Source organism: Astatotilapia calliptera, chromosome 12, assembly GCF_964374335.1.
Source record: "Astatotilapia calliptera chromosome 12, fAstCal68.1, whole genome shotgun sequence".
Classification (NCBI taxonomy): Eukaryota; Metazoa; Chordata; class Actinopteri; order Cichliformes; family Cichlidae; genus Astatotilapia; species Astatotilapia calliptera.
The window spans coordinates 107,371-131,194 of record NC_137433.1 but is presented as its reverse complement, the minus strand read 5'-3'; the positions used below and the strand labels follow the sequence as shown (position 1 = coordinate 131,194).

Here is a 23,824-nt window from a genome sequence, read left to right as displayed (position 1 = left end):
CTGTGGAGGTCACGTGTTTCCGGTTACTGTGGAGCTCCACAGTGGCTGCAGCCAGGTGCTCTAACCCTCTCCTAACCCTATGCACTGGAGGATGAAGAGGACCATCTGCTTACTGCCACTGAACAACCTGTCATCCGGACCCAACCACCATGTACAGGGACGTACATGAGATCGAGGGTGGAACCTGTAACCCATATCAACTACTCCCTGTCACATGACCCACGTCAGCTGATTTGAGGTCCCTCTTCTGATTGGCTCCTTCCACGTCGCGGCAACTCTGAAATCCGGCTGTGGAGGGATACTTCCGGGTTCGACTCCTGCTGTGTCTGTGAGCTTATGGCATTTAGAACGGTGTTGGAAAACAAAGCGTTTTCTCCCCTCAATTCATCTTTAAACTTTAAACTCAGCGGTAAGTGTCCTTAATATCTTACAACCTTTGGTTGTCAGTAACCAGCCGATCGTTTTCGCGATTAAAAAATGACTTTGTGCGGCAGCGTTCCCACCGCGAGCAGAACTCCGGTTCAAAAACCGCTGTTTTTGAACACTTTTATTTACTTAAGCATTTTTATGGGCTTACTTTGAAACAAAGTGCGATTGAATTATTATTGTTATGTGTTGCCTTGAATTCGGCTATGCTGTCTGTTAGACAGTTGTTTTCCTTTATTGTTGTTTTTGTATTGTTTGTAGCGAACGCTACTGGACTGTATAGATTAAGCTACGTAGCTAAGATGATTAATGATTTAACTGTTGTACATTTATTGATGATTTGCATTGTTACCTAGACTTGCAGAAGAATATACTTGTTTACCGGTAAACTGAATTGAACTTGATGTGCTAATGGACATTTTTCAGAACTACAGGTCTGGTTTTTTTTCCCCCTTTGAATTGATCTTCTTCATATTGAAGTGGCGAGCCAGTAGGACCATCCTTTGTTTTCCCCTCTTTTCCCCCACTTAGCCGTCTTTGGATTACGGACATATTTCCCCATTGTATGAAGCTGGACCCTAAGGAGGAATACCTTATTAAAAGTGAACTTTAAAAAGAAAAGGACCAAAAAAAGGACTCTTAGCAAAAGGACTCTTGCACAGAAAAATCACAGCATTGATTTATTATTTAATTGTGGACATTTACGTTGTGTGTTGTATTAATTATTTTGTTCCATTTCCCCCTTCCCCTATTTATTCAATATATTTTTGGTACAAGACATTGCAGTCTTGGTCTCATCATTCACACCATCTAGGCTCCATAAAGAACTATTTCTTCTGCGCGTCAGTCAGTTAATTCATCCATTGACATAAACTAGTCCTTAAAATAAATTACACTAATGTTATTGAATCTGTGGAAGCTCCGCGATAGCCACCACATGAAGTAACGAATAACGAGCCTATCTAAATCCCAGTAACGAGTAACACGTTCCTGGTTTTGGCATAATAACTAGTTACCGTGCTCGTTACCACAATAATAACGTAGTTTCTGTAACGTGTTACTTAATAACGCGTTAGTCCCAACACTGGTGACCAGTGATAATCTATGATTTATTCTGAAAGTTTTGGATGCATTGTCCTTTTGGCTAAAGAGGAGAGGGGGCATCCAGCTTGTTATTAGCCATAATCAAATGTGAGGCATTAGTTCACATAGCAGGAGTTACCGTACAGACCCCCCTGATACTGAATAATATCTACGAATTTATTAGCCTTATGTGTTCATTTAACCAACATATTGTTAACACACATTGCACTGCTATTCTAAATTTAGCACCTGGACTATTGTAGTCCATATTTGTCAGCCACTATGCAGAATGTAAAAAAAAGAAGAAGCAAGGATTTAAAAAAAACATTTGCAAAAATAGGAAACATTTCGCCTTGAACATCAGCAGTTGGTCTCCTCAGTCCCCAAACACTTACAGGGTGGTAAAACAAGATTAGAAATACAAAAACAGTTCTTGTGGTACAACATTTTCAGTGCATACATAATGTTTAACTAGTTCATACCTTAACATTAGGAATGTAGAGAAAGTAAAAGGTTTGGAAAGTTGACTGATTTTCATCAGTTTATTTACCCGCAGCAACTCCCCATTTTGCAGTTTATCTACTTCCCTGTCTTTTCAAAGGTTTTTCTGTAGTCTGACAGCAAATAATGTTACACTCAGTAACGACAAACACACTCTGACTACTTGTCACTGGCTCTGAGTTATTTTCACCTCAACTTGTTTGACCTGTTTCTGCAACCTGTTTCTGAACTAAAAGTGACTTTGGCACTGCAGTAAGTATAAACTCACTGTGGTACTGCAGAGAAATAAGTGATCTTTTAAGGCAGTGTGAGGCAGAACTGGACACCCCAAATACTCCAAACTGCCACTTCTCCTCAGCCTGGGCTTCAAGGATTTCAACAGGTAGTATAACTGCTGATTCGTTTAAACTACAATGTTGTTGCAAGCAGGTTTCTGTAAGACATGACTATGACTGTATTTTTACAGGCCTACAAACAGTCAACTGGGTCCTTTCAATGTGAAGAAGTAGTGACTCTACTTAGCTGACTTCTCCGAAGTTGCCTTATTCTCTGTGGGTACTTGGCAGCCTATTTAATTGCAGCCTCTTCATGGTTCCCATTTACCTGTGGGATTCCCAGGTACTTGCCGTTGTAAATGATAAATGGCCTATATTTGTATAGCGCTTTACACTACATTCAGTCATCCACCCATTCACATACTGTTGATGGCAGCTACATTGTAGCCAGAGGTGCGCTGGGGCACACGGACAGAGGCGAGGCTGCCGGACACTAGTGTCACCGGGATCAGACAGCCACCTTCAGCTCAGTTTTCTGATCAGCAGCCACCTTCAGCTCAGTTTTCAGTGTCCCCTGATCAGCATCCACCTGTAGCCCTGTCACCTACTCCACCGCTTTTATCTCAAATTCAGTCACCCGTAGCTCCGTCGTCACCCCCGCTACCCATAGCTCAGGCTCTACCACAATCAGACCTTCTCCAAACCTTGTTGCAGTCCATAGCCCAGTCAGTAGTGCAGTTAGTGGAGGAATCATTAGCTTTGTCATCTGCTAAGTCAGCCTCTCATCTTCACCCTCAGTCAGGGGTCCCTATTGCCTCTGGCCCTGCATCTGCTCCAGCTGGAGGGCCCGAGGAGCCCGTCCAGCCTCAAGTTTCATCAGCTGGGGGTTCGGGAGAACCCGGCCAGCCTCATGTTTCGTCTGCTGGGGGTTCGGGAGAACCCAGCCAGCGTCCTGCCTCGTCAGCTGAAGGGCCCGAGCCGCCCGCCCAGCACATCCTCTCCTCTGCTGATGGTCCGGCCGTCGTCTGCTGAGTCATCCTCCGCAACTTCCACATCATCACCATTCGCATCACTGCCTGCAGCGTCGCTGCCGTCAGGTTCCGCAGCCGTCCCGCTGCCGTCAGGTTCCGCAGCCGTCCCGCTGCCATCAGGTTCCGCAGCCGTCCCGCTGCCGTCATCCACGCCTGGTCCGGCCTCCGTGTCTTCATCCACGTCCGGCCTCAGCTCCGCATTCGTCTTCATCTGGTCTGGCCTAAGCTCCGCCTTCTTCTTCGTCTGGTCCGGCCTCGCCTGGTCCTGCGGTTGCCACACCGCAGTCAGAGCCAGCTCGACCTGTTCCGCCTCGCCTCTGCCAGCCGTTTTCCAGGCCGCTAAGTTGGCATCATGGCCTTCGGGGACGGCCTCCGGAAGGAGTTCGTTGCCGCCGCTGGCATCGCGGCCGACCTCCGGACCTGCTCAGTGGCCACCACTGCCTTCCAAGTGGTCGGCCTCCTGATTGGTTTTGCCTGCACTGCCGCCGTTGCCATGTGCACGGTCGGCCCCCAGAACTGTTTGACCGTCGCCACCGTTGCCGTGTGCACGGTTGGTCCCCTGAACTTTTCGTGGACTCTTCTTGAGCTCTGGTTTCATTTTGTTTTTGATGTGCTTTTCTGCGTTTTTGGACTCTGGTGCTCTTTGTTTTTTGTTTGGTCTCTGTCCCTCCGTCCTGGGCCCCCTCCGCCCGCCCTGGCCTGGTACTTTGTGCTTTTTTGTTTAGGGCTGTCGGGAGCCAGCCCTTAGAGGGGGGGGTACTGTCATGGTTCTGGTTGGTTCACGGTTCCGTTGGACCCAGTATTTTGAGTTTATTATGTTTTGGTTTATTTTTGCATTATGGATTGTTTTCTGATGTTCTGGTGCTTTGTTTATTATTATCATTATGGATCTGTTTCTGTTATTCTTGGTGAGGGATCAGTTCTTAGGTTTTGGGTTCTCATGTGTATTGCAGTTTCTGTTCAGTGTCATGTCTGCATCTGGTTTAGTACTTCTTGTTTCCTGTCTTATTGTGAAAGTCTTTGTCTTATGTTAGTGTGTGCAGCTTAGGTCCCCCTTCTCGTTAGCCCTGATCTCCCCCAGCTGTGTCTCCCTTCTGTGGCCCATTCCCTCATTACTACCCTGTGTATTTAAGCCCTGTGTTTTCCCATGCTCGGTGTCGCGTCGTACCATCAGATTATGCCTGTGTGTTTTTTGGTCTCAGTGTTCAGTCCTCACTTCATGTTTTGTTTTCTTGCCAGCAATAAAGCTGAGGTTTTTGAGTTGCATTCCGTTTTCCGATTCCTGCATTTGGATCCTCATCTCTGCCTGCCCGCACACAGAGCCCTGACAGGTTTGAAGTTGGCCTGTAGTGTTGATTCCCATATTCCCATGGAATTACTGATGAAGGTTTTTAGGTCGTGTTAATCTCGTTTGGTTCTAGGGAAAAACCTTAGATGACTAAAGAGGTCCATGTCCTGCTGAAGCAACTTAGCACTACTTTCAGATCCAGTGACGGTATGCAGTACAGTGCAGTCAGGCCAAGGCAGTCCACAAGAGAAAGACTGAAGACCACTTCAGCAACAATAATTTATGACAGGTATGGCAGGGAGTTCAGCACATAACTAACTACTACTGCAATACCACATTGATTGAGAGCAACTCAATGTTTGGGGGAAGATGAACCACTTTGCATGCTTTGAGGTGGAGGGCCCACAGGCAGCCGCAGCTCAAACATCAGACGACAGCAGCAACCACTACTGACCAGATGCTCGAACACCTGTTATAATGAAGTGTTAAAACTATTCTGATGTGACATCATGTCCTGCATGCCATCCACAATCAACCCACTCCATTTTCCATACAGAGCTAACAGATCAATTGAAGATGCTGTTTGAGTTAAATTGTTAAATGTTTGTCATTTTTATGTTTACCATTTGTACAGTGTTTTAACTCTGATGAAAGAAATTTCCACATCTGAACCAAAGAGTAAAACAGTGAAATGTGGATTATTAAATATTAGGTATCTCTCCTCCAAGTCTCTGTTAGTACATGACTTAATAATTGATCAACAAATTGATTTACTCTGCCTTACAGAAACCTGGTTGCAGCAGGATGATTATGTTAGTTTAAATGAATCAACACCCCCGAGCCATTCTAACTACCAGAAACCTCGAAGCACAGGCCGAGGGGGAGGTGTGGCAGCAATTTTTCACACCAGCCTATTAATTAATGAAAGACCCAGACAGACTTTTAATTCATTTGAAAGCCTGATGCTTAACATCGTCCACCCCAGCTGTGAAACTCAGAAACCAGTCTTACTTGTTATCATCTATCGTCCACCTGGGCCTTACACAGAGTTTCTGTCTGATTTCTCAGACTTTATATCTAATTTAGTTCTGAGCTCAGATAAAATAATTATTGTGGGTGATTTTAACATCCATGTAGATGCTAAAAATGACAGCCTCAACATGGCATTTAGTCTGTTATTAGACTCAATTGGTTTCTCTCAAAATGTAAAAGAACCCACCCACCACTTTAATCACACTCTAGATCTTGTTTTAACATATGGCATCGAACCTGAACATTTAACAGTGTTTCCTGAAAACCCTCTCCTGTCTGATCATTTCCTGATAACATTTACTTTTACAATAATTGATTACACAGCGGTGAAGAGTAGACTTTATCAAAGTAGATGTCTTTCTGAAAGTGCTGTAACTAAGTTTAAGAATATAATCCACCCACTGTTATCATCTCCAATGCCCTGTACCAACACAGAGCAGAGCAGCTATCTGAACGCTACCCCAACAGAGGTCGATTATCTTGTTAATAATTTCACCTCCTCACTACGTACGACTCTGGATACTGTAGCTCCTGTGAAAACTAAGGTCTCTAATCAGAAGTACCTGACTCCGTGGTATAATTCTCAAACACGTACCCTAAAGCAGATGACTCGTAATCTGGAGAGGAAATGGCGTGTCACAAATCTAGAGGATCATCATTTAGTCTGGAGAAATAGTTTGCTGCTTTATAAGAAAGCCCTCCGCAAAGCCAGAACATCTTACTATTCATCACTGATTGAAGAAAATAAGGACAACCCCAGGTTTCTCTTCAGCACTGTAGCCAGGCTGACAAAAAGTCAGAGCTCTTTTGAGCCAACCATCCCTTTAACATTAACTAGTAATGACTTCATGAACTTCTTCACAAATAACATTTTTATCATTACAGAAAAAATGACCAATAATCATCCCACAGATGTAATATTATCTACAGCTACTCTTAGTACCATTGATGTTAAGTTAGACTCTTTTTCTCCAATTGATCTTTCTGAGTTAACTTCAATAATTGCTTCCTCCAAACCATCAACGTGTCTTTTAGACCCCATTCCTACAAAACTGCTCAAAGAAGTCCTGCCATTAATTAATTCTTCGATCTTAAATATGATCAACCTATCTCTAATGATCGGCTATGTACCACAGGCCTTCAAGCTGGCTGTAGTTAAACCTTAACTCAAAAAGCATCTCTAGACCCAGCAGTCTTAGCTAATTATAGGCCAATCTCCAACCTTCTTTTCATATCAAACATCCTTGAAAGAGTAGTTGTGTCGCGGTTCGAATTTTGAGGAAGAGACTTACGACTGAACGTCCATAGTGGGTCAACACAAATAATCGTATAAAAACACATATATGTTCTGAAGATAGGCACTGTAAGGTTCTTTTGATTTGGAAGGAAAATAAGCGCAGACATAGTCCTAGGAGGGGTCCAAAACAGGGATTTATTAAACACACATAGTTACAGTGCGGGAAGCCGGACTTCTGTCTCTGCCCTGTTACAGAAAGCTTTATAGCCATTATGACGTCAGGACAATTCCCAGATCTCAGAACAACAAGACTTTCCCAGAATTAAAACCAGATGTTTCCACTCATCAGTATCTGGGAACCAATTTGTGTACAGTGTGTCGTTTTGTGAAATTGTCGGTTTCAGGTCAAAGAGAGTTGCATGGCCTTATATGACTTACTGCGGGCTCCCTGGACCTGCAGCTTGTGCTGGTGCTCAGATTAACAGATTAACTAAATTATAAATGATACATGATAATATTGATGATAAACTGATACAGACTAATGAAGTAATGATGAAATAATGACAGTGCTTTATGAATGATACCACCGTGAAAATAAAATAACATGTTTTCCTTGACAGTTGTCAAACAGCTAACAGATCATCTGCAGAGGAATGGTTTATTTGAAGAGTTTCAGTCAGGTTTCAGAGCTCAGCACAGCACAGAAACAGCTTTAGTGAAGGTTACAAATGATCTTCTTATGGCCTCTGACAGTGGACTCATCTCTGTGCTTGTCCTGCTAGACCTCAGTGCAGCATTCGATACAGTTGGTATTATTTTTTTCCTGGTGAGATCACAGTATTAACTGTTTGATGAATATGCCTATTTTTATGAAAAGTTGATCCTTAACACATGCAAAGATATTTTGACCCCTTGACATTTTAAAGAAAAAAAATGAAGCAATTTCTTGGCTCCCCCCCCCCCCCACACACACACACACACACTTATTAATAATGTTACAAGTTAAGGAAATTACATCATGTCAACAAGTTTTCAGGAACACATTTGACCACTTCAGCAACAATCTAATTTACATACACAGTATTTCACCAGATGCACAATGATATGTATTATGTGTCTTCCACTCCTTTGATGTCTACATTGCAGCAATTTAAAACATCAAAATAAAATGTAGGCACACAGTGACTTTGCTCAATGATTATGCTGGGGTGTGAAAATATATACAGTATCATTTTTTTTAAGAAAAAGTAGGTTTTATGTTTTTTATGTGATTAAAGTCTGATTATAACAGAAGTCTCGTGATACTAGTTTACTTGGGTCTATACTTCATTTATGTTTTAGAGGAAGAGGAAGCTGGTGAACTCTGAATCATTCTCTGAAAACATTCTCAAGCTTTGGTCATGAAGTCGATCTTGATTGTTTGTTGTAACCCAGAAGTTACATCTATGCCTGTAGCTGTTATTTCTGTAGAGCCAAACCTTATTTCAAGTCTAACCTTTCGATTCATTCCTCCACTAATATCAGGCAAATCAACAGGAAATGAAGCAACTTTCTCAACTTCATCCTCATCTACATAAACAGGATTTTGTTTAAGTGTACGATAAAATGTAAAGTATGCAGTCATCTGATGTGGTTCTCCTGGATATAAAGTGTGAGTTTTGGTTTCATTCCATCCCACATCGTCACCTTCCGTCACCAGTTTCCTGAAAATATCACAGCACAGCTCACCTGCCTCAGCTGTGTATTTCTTTTCTTCCTTGTGTTTGGACTCATCAAAACCCTCACAGATAGCAAACCCGTAAGTATAGGCACTTTTTCGAGATGCCACCAACCCTGGGTTTCTTCCAAATGTTACAGCTCCCTTCACGATCGCCTCTTGTGGTCTAAAAGGACAGAGAACTTTACACTGATCACCAAATTGATCAATAACATGTTGACGTAGAATCTGACTCTCAGCATAGCCCCCTACTAACAGAATGTACTCAATTTGTAATTTTGTTTTCAAGATTTCTCTGACACTGTCAGTGATGCCCTTCAGACTCTCAGCAAAGAAAGACCTCAGTCTCTCTTTAGAGATTTTGATGGATCCTTCATCCCAGGAAACACCTTGCACTGATTCAAAGAACTTTTCTATTTCCTGTCTTTTCTGAGCCAGTTTTCCCAGGTTATATGGGCAGACCATCTGAATTTCATCATCTACCTGTTTGAGATACATAAAATCATACATTATCCTCTGAACCTCACTGGGATAGTTTTCTTCATATTCATCCCAGACACCATGACTGAAGATTTCTCTGAGGAACTCTTTGAATTTCCTGTCCACAGTTTGTCCCCCCAGATCATTTCCTGAGGCCTTGTGCAGCTCCTTCAGGGCTCCTTTATTAATGACTTCATGTACAGTCATGTCAATTGTTCCACCTGCAACATACACAAGAATAATTACAAACTGACTTCCTGTAATACATCCAGTAGAGTCACCCAACAGCTGTAGCTCATACTCTATAGGCTTCAGTTAGCATGTTAAAGATTAAAGTTCATGACAATTTGAAAAATATTGAAACAAGTATGGTTGGTTTGGAAGGGTTGCCAGGAGACAGCCTCATCTCTCAAAAAGAACATGGCAGCACAGCTTAAGTTTGCAAAGTTGCAGATGAAACCACCACAACAGAAAATTTTCCAACATAATGTCTGAAAAAAAAATAATGCTGCAGTTGTACCCTAAGTTGTTTATGCATAATGCCCACAAATCTCAATGATGTGAAACAATATTCGGGCCCAAAAGTCGAGTGGGCCCGAATCTTCCACAACAATTTGAGAGACTGTGAAGACATAGAGAAAACAATTAGTTCATGTCATGAATGTTAAAGGTGGTTTTGCAAACTTTTGAATCATGGAGTACATGTAGTTTTTTAGAGAACTACACAGAGTCCATGTAGAGGGAAGACTTTCTTTTTCACATGACTGTCTGAAGGAAAGTGAATGGAATTGGACTGAACATTGGGTGTAACATCCATCCCATCCATCCATTCTCTCCCGCTTGTCCTTTTCCGGGTCACGGAGCGTGTGCTGAAGCCTATCCCAGCTGTCATAGGGCGAGGGGCGGGGTACATCCTGGACAGATTGCCAGTCTGTCGAAGGGCTAACACAGAGAGACAGAAAACCATTCGCGCTCACATTCACTCCCGCATTCACACCTATGGGCAATTTAGACTAATCAATTAACCTATTCCCACAAACTGCATTTCATTTGGAGAGTGTAACAGTTTTATTTATATAACACTAAATGAAAAGAACAGTTGCCTCACTTTATTTTGTAAGTTAAAGACGCCACAATAATTTTAGACAAACATTGATCCACAGAGTCACATCCAGTACCTCCACAGTCCACCACAATATACTTCGTTCCTGGACATTCATCCAGTGATGCTCCATCATGGTTCTTTGTGATGAAGCCATCAGCTGGCAGCTTCTTACACCAGACTGAGGCGGCCTCTGGTTCCAGTGCGATGATCAGGTGGTGTTGAGTTGTAGCTGTCACAATTCCTGCCTGGAAGTGAAATAAAACTAAATCCTCTGAACATTTCAGGATCTCAGAGCTCACTTAATAAAATGATGTTACCTGAATCGCAGCTTCTCTCATGAACTGCTTTGCTGAAGAATCCCAGATGGCAGGTACAGTCAGCACCCAGGTGAAGTCCAAGGCTGTGAACTTCCTCCCTTCTGTGTTGGCATTGATGGTTGTCAGTGCGTCTTCCTTCAGATATCCCAGAGCTTCCTTAAACACCTTCAAGGCCTTCAGTGACTTCCCATTTGACGCTTTTATCATCACATCTATGTTGAGAATCTGTTAATTTATTGAAAAGCTGTTAATTCATACACATATTACTTTATTACTTTCATGAGCAGCATCCATTCAGTCAATTATTTGGTCAGACTTCAAAGTGATGGCGCCAGTGTGTTTGGCTTGCCATCCTCAGTCGTGTCTGTCTTTTGCCCTCTCTTTTCCCTTTACCTTCACTTATGGACCTTGGCACCGTGTTTTTTATTTTTATTTTTATAGTCGTATGTTTATCTAGTGGTTGTGCACTGATTACATATGACATGAAAACACTTTTAAATCTTTGCTCTTTCATTCATTTTGGGCCGATCCCTGTTGGAGTGTAGGCAGCGCTAATCTACCACAACTGGATTCCTCTGCCCTTTCTGTGACACGCTTTCCTGCTCTGGCAACTTGGGCAATTTCTCGTCTTCCTCGGTACCTGTTCGCTGTGGTGTGCCTCAAGTATCTGTATTAGGCCCTATTCTCTTCACATTGTATCTGCTTCCTCTTGGAGCAATTTTTGAGAAGTATAATATTGCCTTTCGTTGCTATGCTGATGAAATGCAGATTTACTTTGAGATTACTGATGATCTTGCTATGTCTTTTCATTATTTTCGCGAAAGCATGTGTGAGGTTAAAGATTGGTTCAAAAGTAATTCTTTTGTCCTGAATGAAAAGAAAACAATCCCCCGCAACCAATTGTGTGCTGTTCTGATGCCCTTTGCTAGCTCCCCTTCTGATTATGCCAGTAACTTGGGCATATTACCGGATAGCTCGTTTAAATTTCTGTGTCTGCCGTAGTGAGGTGTAGCTTTCATCAGCTGTGCCTCATTTCTAAGGCTAAGCGCTATATTCTGCTTAAAGGCCTGGAGAAACTTATTGGTTGGATTACTGCAACTCACTTTACTTTGGCCTTTCCTCCTCCCTTCTCCTTAGATTGCAGACTGTCCAGAATGCGGCGCACGCCTTTTGACGGGTAGCATGTAATTTTCCTCCATCACTCCTGTTCTTGCTGGCTTGCACTGGCTGCCAGTTAAGTACCGTACTCAGTTTAAAATACTACTCTTCACATACAAAATTATCAATAATTTTGCACTGAGCTACCTTAATGAGCTTCTTAAGTTACACACTCCTGACAGAGCACTTAGATCTGCTACCCAATTTTTTCTAGATAAACTCTCGGCTGAAATCTGCCCCAGTCTTATGGAAGATTCTTCCTGTTGCTATATGGGCGTCTGACTCTATGCCATTGTTTAAATCATGGTTAAAGATTTATTTATTTATACTTGCTTTTCCACCTAGCTAATCATGGTGTGTGCTGATACATTTTTAACCATTATGCTTTGTTAACTACTTTTATGTATGACAATTGTCCTGGTTTTATAATTGATATGTTCCAGGTCCTTTCTCTTTCCCTTTTCCCTCCCATCTCCTTTTCCCTATCTTATTTTGTCAAGCAACTTGGTATACCCTTGTTTTTTTTGTGTGCTTTATAAATAAAGATTATTATTGTTGTTGTTGTTATTATTATTATTATTATTATCCATCCATCTATCCATTCGCGTCCGCTTATCCTTTTCAGGGTCGCAGGGGGCGCTGGAGCCTATCCCAGCTGTCATAGGGCGAGAGGCAGGGTACACCCTGGACAGGTCGCCAGTCTGTCGCAGGGCCAACACACAGGGACAGACAACCATTCACACTCACATTCACACCTAGTGGTAATTTGGATTACCCAATTAACCTATCCCCACAAGCTGCATGTCTTTGGACGGTGGGAGGAAGCCGGAGTACCCGGAGAGAACCCACGCAAACACGGGGAGAACATGCAAACTCCACACAGAAAGACCCCGGCCTCATGTTGGAATTGAACTCAGGACCTTCTTGCTGTGCGGCAATAGTGCTAACCACCATGCCACCATGCTGCCATATTATTATTATTATTACTATTATTATTATTATTATTATTATCATCATCATCATCATCATCATCATCATCATCATCATCATCATCAACATCATTAGCCATCTCAAACTAATTCAGTCCATGTAGAAAATGTTATTAAAAGTGAACAGAATAGAAAGTTTATAGACTGTTTTATTCAGTAAATTTGTTTACAGACACCTCTTGAGTCTGTTTTATGTCTCTGGTTCATTTAGTGAAGTTTAATATCCACAGACAGCTGTTTAATTTACATCAAATTCGGTTGAAGTAGTGACTGGTCACTCTGTGCTTTCTGGTTTAATTGTTGGCATCTTCTGTTGCAGCTAAGGATAATATCATCATGACAACTGAAAACTGTTTTATTGAGTAGGTTTCAGCTGTATGTTCATGAGAAGGCAATAGCCCTTCCAGTTTGGAGATGGAAATGAAATGACATTTTTTGTGGACTTAAATACTTCACCTTTTCATCTTTTAACAAGAAATGGTTTAAGAATTTATATTTGCATGTGCTCATTACATTTACATTAATGCAATCTGTCCTCATTTAGTATTTCTGGAATATGTTAATTTTACTTACGTTGCCATAGAGGGCAATCTTAAAGCTGTCAAAGAAGAAGTGTTTCTTTGTGTCTTCTCCCTTCATATTGGTATATTCTTTTTTGGCTTCATAACCAAACTTGAGAAATTCTTCATTTTCACTGAACAGAATGCAGGATGGAGTCTTTGGAGTGTCCAGTCCATGCTCTCTCCCCCAACGCTTCAACTTCGGGTCAATATCTCCCCCTCTGGGTGTAATATTAAAGGCATACCCACTGTATGCAGTGCCAAAGTCTATGGCTATGATACAGTCTTCTTTTCTCATCTTAGGAAATGATCGAGTGACTTGGAGAGCGGAATAAGGTTAAAATGCCAATGAGCACCAGTCACTGAGTCACTGCATACTTATCCTTACTGTAAGCCCCGCCCCATTCTTCTTTTTTCATAATCGGATAATGAAAATGTCTGTCTTCAATACATTATTACAAAAGACATGGAAATATGTTATAGTTATATATATTTCAAATGAAATAAAATATAATTAGGAGCAAAATAAATTTCTTAAGACTTTTACAGTATATTTTAAGTGAAAGTTAACACCATGAAAAATGTTAATATTTAATACTTTAATATTTAGTTTTATAAATTACACAAACCATCTCATCTCCTAAATACGAAAGTACGTACTTAAAAGAACAGATCATAAATTCTGGATTTTGGGGCTCTGAAAGCTCCTGCTTGGGCTGATTCGTGGCATTAAAAAATTCTCCTCTACAGCATTCCTTCAAGCCGTAAAGGAATGTGACTCTGTCAGTTAAACTGAAGTTTCCTGGAGGGTAGACAAGAAAGCAAAAGACATATTTTAAAATAAGGATATAAATTATTTATTTAATTTAATAATTAAAAAAAACTGTGAAAACCCAGGCAGCCCTCACCAGAAGAAAAAAAAGAATGAATAAAATAAAACATGTAAAATTAATATCTATAGAATAAAGTAACATTGGGTCAACAGAACAATGTAAAATCCTCAATTTTAATGTGCACAGTTTGTTGAAACAACACTAAAAGTAGAATAAAAGTCCGTTTAAAAGTTGAAGCAGCAGACAGTGTTCCCAAACTCTTTTGTTTGATAGTTCAAAAACTGACCTCCTGAGTTGAGGGGCCTAGCGATAGTGTCAATTACTGACAAGGTCTAAAACAACAGGCTTTTGAGCTTTTGGAAGCTCTAAACAAGAGATACTCAGTCTCTCAAAGAACATGCTCTGGTGACTGGCCAACACATCATGGAGGTGCTTTCTAGCATTGTTCTCATCTTGGACAACATCTGCCTCTCCGATGGCACTCTAAGGGAGTCCAGCTCCATCCCGACAACATTACTGACCTGACAGATCAATTTATTTAGTCGGTTGGCATCTGTGACCCTCGACCTGCTTGCCCAGCATGCAACAGCATAGAGGATAGCACTTACCACTAGGGATGGGTACCGGTGTCCGGTGTCATGATGGCACCGGTTCTGACATAAACGGTAGTAACCAGACCGAAAAGCAGCGCACATTTTGGTGCTTTATTTCGGTGCTTTTTTTCCTGAGCTGTGATACACTTCTAGCCAATCATTTTACGTTTCCGAGGATAGTAGGCGGGCCCAGGTACGTACGTTCTTTTAGAGCAGAGCTACAGATTAAAAATGCCCAAGGTGAAGCGGTCAAAAGTCTGGCTGCACTTCACAGCAAAAGATGCAAACTCATTCCAAGTGCTTTATGGTGATACTGTGCAAAGGAGGTAACACCTTTAATCTGATGAAACACCTGGCGACGGATAGCATTTTGTTAAAAGCCAAGAAATACACCGTATTTGATTGCTTGCTGCGAGAACTCACACGAGTACATCTACTGCGGCTGTGGTGCCTGTTATCGGACCCGGAGATAGCAACATCCCGCAAAAACCCGAAGAGGAGAGTCATGTAATGGGATGCAAAACAGTATTGACTAAAAAAACCACCAAAAATGAAATTCTCTAATGACACTCTGATAGTTAAGTCAGCATCAGGGCACATGAGCACAAAGTCACTAACTGAACCTCTGCTTCTGTCTCACCGAGACAGCGGCCGCAGCTGTAAAAATCAATGTATATATGACCCATCCTGTCCAGTTAACCTTCTAGGGAGAGATGCACTGGAGAGGCTGGAGATAGGAGTACTGCCAGGGCCAGAAGGCATGTATGCTAAGCTAATGTTAAATGAGGAACAAAGCCAAGCAGTTTGTCAGATAAATGTGTGCAGGGGACTCGGAGGGCCCCACTATTATTGGACCTTGGATCTGCCTCCGTTAGAGCCACTCCAACATTTAGCAAGCAAATATTTGCCAGCTACCTCAACAAAACAGCCCTATACTGACTATCATAATACATTGAGATTCAAATCCAGCCCAGGTCCTGACCACCCATATGACACAGACATACACAGACTAGGTCCGCAGATGTTAACTTTACAACACCTCTACGTCACCAAAAGTGGTAACGCAGTCTGTTCTGTAATACAACCTGAAGCTGTGCAGCGAGTAAACAGAATGCCAAACCCACATGTGTCCATACCCCGTAATGACAGCACTGAGTGGAAAGACTTAGGCCGCATTCTCACCCAAGTTGAAAGAGACAGATATGAGAAAACTGAAGAGACACATGAGGGATGGTTACAGGGTTGCAGAACAGGTTGTATGAAATACACATTAGGGTGGTTACTCACCACCCAACCCGCTTCCCACATGACTGACAACACTGATTTACATGTTGTGGAAAACGATGCTAGCTGATATACACTCTCACTACAGGCACACCCAGAGTTACAAAAACTGCCAACAAAATTGTGGTCAACCGGACCAACAGACGTAGGATTAATTAAAGGAGCAGATCCAGTTGTAGTTAAAACCACCACAACCTACAGGCCGGTCAAACCACAATATCCCTTGTCCACAGAAGCAAAGGCAGGGATCAGGCCAGTAATTGCAGATATGGAAAAAGCAGGCATCCTAGTGAAGACAACAAAAGCAACCTGTAATACTGCAATTTTCCCAGTGAAAAAAGCAAACACAGAAAAATATCGTCTAGTTCATGATCTTAGAGCAATAAACGAGGTAACAGAGCAAATCCCACCTGTGGTAGCAAATCCACACACAATTTTAAATCAAGTGACACCAAAAGAACAATGGTTCTCTGTTATAGAGAAACGCATTTTTCTCTGTGCCATTACACCCAGATTCACATAACCTGTTCGGATTCACTTTTGACAATGAAAGGTACACCTAAACCAGACTGCCGCAGGGTTTTCAGAACAGCCCCACCCTGTATGCAGAGGCATTAAAGAAATCTGTCATTATGCACGCTCCCTGCCACAGGTCAGTTTTTTCTATACGTTGATGATATTCTCGTTACAGGAGACACGCAACACAACTGCAGAAAAAACACCATGACTGTGTTGCAACACTTAGCAGAGCAGGGTCACAAAGTCTCACAACACAAGTTACAGTTGTGGAGCAAAGAGGTCACGTACCTCGGACATAAGCTTACAGGAGAAGGCAGAACACTGTTAGACAGCAGAAAACTAGCAGTGCAGAACGCTCCAAAACCGCTCACAAAACAACAAATGATGAGTTATTTAGGTCTCTGCAATTTTTGCAGATGCTGGATACCTGAATATGCTCTGTTAGCTGAACCATTGCAAAACTTAATTTATGGAAAAAATCTAGCACTGAAAGATAAAATAGAATGGACACCAGAAGCAGAAAAAGCATTTAATGATCTAAAACTGGCATTGCAGACGCGCATAGTTTTAGCATTGCCAGACTATGAAAAAACTTTTTACTTGCATGTAGACGGAGGTGCAGGCTATATGAAGGCCGTTCTAACACAAGCCTTTGGGGAAAAGCAACGCCCACTCGCATTTTACTCATGTAAATTAGACTCCGTGGCATCCGGTTTGCCCACGTGTGTACAGGCTTGCGCAGCCGCAGCAGAAGCAGTCAAAAAGTCTGCTGACATTGTTTTGGGACACACATTGATTGTTAACGTCCCCCATGCTGTCACCTCCATCTTATTGCAAGCAAACTTGTCTTATTTGACACACGCAAGACAGCTCTCATACGTAGGCATTTTGCTTTCACAGTCAAACATTACAATCAAGAAGTGTGGTCAGCTGAACCCCAGCACACTTCTCCCCACATCAGCAGATGGTGAAAAACACTGCTGTATAAAAAAACTGGAAGAGGAAACAAAACCCAGAATTGATATTTACAGCACACCACAGCCTACTTTCACAGACGTCTTTGTAGATGGCGTAGCATCTAAAAACAGTTTAGGTCAAAACTGTGTTGGCTACGCTGTCACCACAGCTGATACAGTTATAGAAGCAAAGCCTTTAACTTCCTCAAACTCCACACAGAGTGCAGAACTAACAGCTGTTGTGCGAGCATGCTGGCTGCACAGAGGCCAAAGTATAAATATACACACAGACAGTCAATATGTTTTTGCAGCAATCCATCATTTTGCAAAAATATGGCAAAATAGGGGCATGGTCACCTCCAAGGGTAATCCAGTACAACATGGACACCTCCTAAAAGAACTATTAGAAGTCATCACTTTGCCAAAACAACTAGCACTATGCAAATGCGCTGCACACCAAAAAGATAACTCAGAAATTACTAAAGGCAATAACTTCGCAGACCAAGCCGCAAAGAAGGCCGCACAGCAACCAATACAAACTTTAATGTCTGAAACCTCACAGCTAATACCACTTGATGTACTTAAAGACGAACAGAAAGCCACACCTATTGCAGAGCAAAAGAAATGGCTAAAGTGTGGAGCAGAACTACACAATGACTTAATGACCTGTAATGGCAAACCAGTATTGCCAAAATCCCTACACAAGACAGCAGCATTAGCGACCCATGGATTAACACATGTGTCGAAGGGGGGGATGTCAGATATCCTCTCTTAACACTTCTATACTCAAAATTTCGAAAATTCAGCAAAAGAGTTCATCAGAATATGTATGATTTGCCAAAAACATAATGCACAGGGAAACCTCAGACCAAAGCGAGGGCATTTCCCCACACCACCTCATCCGCTCCATACAATCCACATGGATTTTATTGAATTCAATGAATGCCAAGCATCAAAATATGCTCTAGTAATAATAGACGTGTTTTCTAAATGGCCTGAAATCTATCCAGTAAAAAGAGCAGATGTAGTCTCCGTAGCAAAATGCTTATTTAATCATTTCATCCCCACATACGGTATTCCTAGTCTGATAAGGTCAGACAATGGAACACACTTTGTTAATGACGTAATCAGCAAAGTCTCTGAAGCTCTAGGATTCAGCATCAAACATCACTGTGCAACACCACCCACAAAGTGCCGGATTAGTGGAAAGAACTAACGGCACAATAAAACAGAGATTAAGGAAATGCATGGAAGAAACAGGAAGGCCGTGGCCTGAATGTTTGGGTCTAGTAAAGATGTGGATGAGACTGACCCAAGGGTCACAAAAGCTCACACCCTTTGAAATCATTCACGGGAGACCTTTTCCACTGCCTCTCACTAGTGAGCCTATTAACAAGTCTATAAGAGAAACCACCCTAGCAGAGTGGATGATTAAGCTGCTTGAGAATAAAGAGATTGTGCTAAACAACCAACTGCCGAGTGATATCTCTCCAGTGTCTTGCAGGTTGCAACCAGGAGATTGGATCCTGATCAAAGTGCTCCAGAGGAAAAAATGGAATTCACCTAGGTGGGAGGGCCCATATCAAGTCCTACTCACTACGCCAACTGCCTGCAAAATAGCAGGCAGTTGGATCCATCTTGGATCCACCAAAGCCACTGTAAAAAAGTGAGTGACAATCCAGACGCTTAGACGCCGGTTCCCCTAGCTTCCAGGTGATCTGTTGGTGAAGGAAAAGGCTGATTGGGTATAACCCGCCCTTTGCCTTCTCGCTGACGGTCTACTCACCAGAAGTCTAGGTGTGCCTGGTCACCATGAAGAAACTTGTCCTCATAGTGGCTGGCATCGCTCTCCTAGTGAGCCTATTGACCATCAACCAGGAGGAAGGAGAGAAACAGAATCACCTGCAGAAGAGATGGACACATGACAATTCCCACCTGCGCGACCTGAACCAAGACCACAACCACCCATGGATGAACAATGCCTGGTATAGGTACGTGTATGACAGGACACACAAGGGCAACGGAAAAGAGTGCTATGTGTGCTCACATCTGCCGACCACAGCCATACACGCGACAATATATGGAACACCACCTGAAACTGATGAAAGCCTGTGCATATTCAGCAAATCAGCCAATGGTAGCTGCACAAAGAGAGACCTGTATGCGTTAGGACTATTCCTGAAGAGTCAAAGCACAAGGAAGGCAGACACTATCCCATGGTGCAACGGAACCAAGGACAACAAAGACACCCCTTGTGCCTACAACTTGACAAATTGGAATTACACATGCAATGAAGACCATTGGGTCAACATCAACGCAAGCAACACAAGAACCAAATCATTCGCCATAACCCTGCCACCGCATACCCAGCACTGTTTCAACTTCTCAGAGGGAAACAGAAAATTGGGCCGGAACCACAACTGCACACAGACACTTGATTTCACCGGAAGTACAAAAGGAGGAACATTCACCCAGAAAAGAGGAACTTTCTGGGTCCAAGGAGCCGCTTGGGCCTGCGGGCCTAAAACCTACTTCATGCTCCCACCCAACTCCAACGGCCTGTGTGCACCAATACTGATCTCAGACCACACCTTCAAGATCACCGCAGAAACACATGCAACAAGACAGAAGCGCGAGGCGTCCACAGTGACGGGACACGACTCAGTCTGGGGGATGGTGTTAAGGTTCAAATATTGAGGAAGGAGAGTACAAACAACCATTGGTCCAGAAACTCTTGGTCTTACGATTGATTTTTAATGAACACACATGTGGGAAGACACTCTGTACGCAGACAGCGAGTTATCTTCAACTTCCTCAAAGCATAACAGATATTTTATACCATCAGGGTTTGATTTACTGACGCCCCCTCATGCGTCACAGATACATTTTATACATACGTCAAATCAACACCACAATGACTTTTCACCCAATTTGAAAGAACATCATTTTCTATTTCCATGGCTGGCCCTTCCTGTCTACCTTTCAGTTCTTGTCTCGTTCCTCTTTTACCGAGACAATTTTGCAGTTGCACGAAGCTCTCCTCTAAATAAATCTACCTCGTGTGTGTGTGTTGTGTATGTGTATGTCACCTCTCACTGACTGTCTCTTGTCCTCAAATGCTCTCTGTGTCAATTCACCTGTTGCACTTCTGACCTTTTACCAGACCAGAGGCTCATCCTTATGTGTTACCACCTAACTAAAACTACATGTACTATGTTAAATAAATGTTTTAATCAAGAACCTCTACTAAGAGCTTCTAAGAATATAAAAGTATAACAGACAATTTGAATAACCTAGTAATTCAAATAGCCTCGTCTAACCTGCTCCTCAGAATAACTTTCGGTTTCACTTCTGCAAACTCTCTGCAAGCCTGTTTCCTGTCCTGTTACTTTTAGCCTTTCTGAAAGACACACACTGTTCAAACTCTAAACACAATATAGACTCCAGATTATATTATTAATGCAATGGTACTGTTGACAATTATTTAACAATAGCAGTAAAATAATTTCCCTACTCCACAATGGATGTGCCCAAAAGTTTCAAACTATGGACCACTGGGCAGAAAGTACTGAACTCCCTTTTCCCTTGGGTGGGAACTGGGAAGAACATGCTCAGGATAGAGACACTCGACTATCGTTTTGGATTGTTCCTGAACGCCTCGATGAAGTTTAACAAGGCCCAGAATGAAGAGATTGATGCAGTGCGCATCACGGTAATGAAGCACCGGGTTGCACTGGACATGATCCTAGCCGAAAAAGGAGGTTTGTGTGTACTGTTTAATACCACATGTTGCACATACATCCCAGACAATGTACACTCACTTAACATGACCACTGCCCTAAATACCCTGAGAGAACTCAGAGATTTCCTACAACAAGACTATGTCACAAGCACTGACGATTGGTGGACATGGCTACTGAGTGGTTCGTGGAAGTCCCTACTGATTAAAGGACTTTTTGGTATTGGTTTTCTATTGCTATTATTGTGTATTTTCGCAACATGTATAATACCTTGTTTGAAAAGCATGGTGTCAAACATGGTCACAGCTACATTAGGAGCTTATGTAACATTGCACCAAATCGACGGCGAGCTGTATGAGGATGCATACAGTAGCGTCTGAAAAAGGACATGATACAAAACTGTTTAATGATGTTCTAACTGAAAATGTCCCAACAAGAGGTTATGAACTGACAAAATGACAGTATTGTGCATAAGAAAAATTTAAACAACAGGAGGGGATGTCAGGGGATTTTTAACTTTATTGTCATGAAATGTAACTCAATGATTTACTGATAAGTGTTTATATTTCATGCTTATGCAAATGTCTTTCTATTATGAACTCTCTGAACAGTGGCCCACCACTGTTCGAGGAAATCACAAGAGATGTGTGCAAATATAACCATCTTTGCAAGCGTACAAAGCATTAACCAAAATAAGTTGTGAAAACCAGCTGTTATTGTTAGATTAAGTTCCAGGAACTGCATGTTCTTCCCCCACGAGTGAAGAGCGTGCAGCTAAGTTCCTGTTTTATCTTTGCTTTGCCATGTGACATCACTATACTGAGTGAATAAATAAAGAAGCAAGGCAAGGGCGGTGTGTGAGTCTTGTTGAGCTCTCACCCGTGCACATTAAACTGTTGAACTGTCTGAGTGTCATTTCTTCACCTGAGTGTTTGATAACTGTTCACCCTTGACACTTTGATAACTTAAAAATGTTATTGTTTGGCTTTTTCAGTGTTTTATTTCTTCGTGAGTAAATCGGATTGGCTGAGAGTTATTAGATTAGATTAAATTAAATTTAACTTTATTAATCCCTCGAGAGGGATGGTTCGGGAGGGTTCCGCCAGGGTTTTCACACAGCTGAATAAACGTCAAACAGAAAATGATTAAACAGAGCAGTTTACATCAGCGCCCGGTCATATTTTAGATAGCAAGGAGCAGACGGCAGCGTTTCACTCCACCGAGGGAGTCTGTGACGTACTACCCAGCTTTCTTTAGACCGCGAAGGCCGGGTCCTCAGGTGGAAGCAGCTTCTGAATTTGGACACCCCCGCTGTTTCCAGGCCGGCCAATACTAACGGTGACATTTAACGTATTTTATCTGATAAATTAACCCTGTAAAATGTATTTATCACCCACCCCCCCCAACAGCCCTTTTGAATGTCTCCCTAGTACACAACACCTCACTCTTGGAGCACATTTTTGCTACATGAATCGCAAACCACGTCTCAGCTGTTTGTGGAGGTAAAATACGTCAGCACAATTATGCTCAGCCATTGTTGTGAGTGACTATAAAAGGCGGAAGAGGAAGTAGTTCCTTTGATTGTAGACAATTTGAATGTTATAGTTTCTTTCCACTGTGTTCCTGTTAATGATAAACTACAAATTTACTCTAAATTACTAAAATATCGATATTTTAATGTAAGAATCGATTCTAGAACATAAATGACTGGTATTGGAGGAATTGATATTTCAGGATCGATCTGCACATCACTAGTTTCCGGGCCCCTCTTCTATGGAAGCAGCTTCCAGTTTGGTTTCAGGACACAGACACTATCTCTACATTTAAGATTAGGCTTCAAACTTTCCTTTTTGGTAAAGCATATAGTTAGGGCTGGACCAGGTGACCCTGAATCCTCCCTTAGTTATGCTGCAATAGACGTAGGCTGTTGGGGGTGTTAGGTTCAAAAATTGAGGAAGGAGAGTACAAACCACCATGGTCCAGAAGCTCTTGGTCAAAACGATTGATTTTAATGAACACACGTGTGGGAAGAACACGCTGTACGCAGACAGGAAGTGATCTTCGACTTGATCAAAGCATACACAGATATTTTATACCATCAGGGTTTGATTTACTGACGCCCCCTCATACGTCACAAACAGGATATATACATACGTCAAATCAACACCACAAAGACCTTTTAACACAGTTTTTTAGAACATCGTCTTCCATCTTCATGGCTGGCACTTCCTGTCAGCAGCAGTTCGGCGACAAACTGCTTTTGCAACCCCAGCAAAACATAATTAAACTTTCCCCCATAAATGATTCTCTCTAACTGAGTGTATGTGTGTGTCTGTGTGCTAACCACAACTGCACCCTGTTTCACCTCACGACTAGCTCCTGACCTCTAACCAGACAGAGAGACAGAAACCACTCTCGTATAATAATCGAACTGAAACTACATGTACTATGTTAAATAAATGTTTTAATCAAGAACCTCTACTAAGAGCTTAGTAAAAGAATATAAAAGTATAACAGACAATTTGAATAACCTAGTAATTCAAATAGCCTCGTCTAGCCTGCTCCTCAGAATAACTTTCGGTTTCAGTCCTGCAAACTCTCTGCAAGCCTGTTTCCTGTCCTGTTACTTTCTGAACGACACACACTGTTCAAACTCTAAATGCAATATAAACTCCAGATTATATTATTAATCCAATGGTA

The 23,824-nt window shown here is 42.1% G+C and overlaps 1 protein-coding gene across 1 annotated transcript; it reads right to left on the bottom strand.

Annotated features, from left to right (window-relative positions):
• Positions 1-7,053: 7,053 nt before the first annotated feature.
• LOC113007505 (heat shock 70 kDa protein 12A-like) lies at positions 7,054-13,380 on the bottom strand. The gene is made up of 4 exons (XM_080308670.1): positions 13,213-13,380; positions 10,493-10,717; positions 10,249-10,420; positions 7,054-9,291 (listed from the first exon to the last, which is right to left on the bottom strand). Exons 1-4 carry the CDS (start codon positions 13,276-13,278, stop codon positions 8,261-8,263), a joined length of 1,494 nt encoding a protein of 497 aa, XP_080164796.1. The 5' UTR covers positions 13,279-13,380; the 3' UTR covers positions 7,054-8,260.
• Positions 13,381-23,824: the final 10,444 nt, after the last annotated feature.

What these genes read in the sequence shown, in the direction of transcription:
- LOC113007505 (XM_080308670.1), bottom strand. Translation starts at nt 13,278, where the DNA reads ATGAAGGGAGAAGACACAAAGAAACACTTCTTCTTTGACAGCTTTAAG. An exon ending in AGATTGCCCTCTATGGCAAC is followed by an intron (nt 10,718 to 13,212) that starts GTAAGTAAAATT and finishes ATAAATTAACAG; the next exon opens with ATTCTCAACATAGATGTGAT. An exon ending in TGAGAGAAGCTGCGATTCAG is followed by an intron (nt 10,421 to 10,492) that starts GTAACATCATTT and finishes TTTCACTTCCAG; the next exon opens with GCAGGAATTGTGACAGCTAC.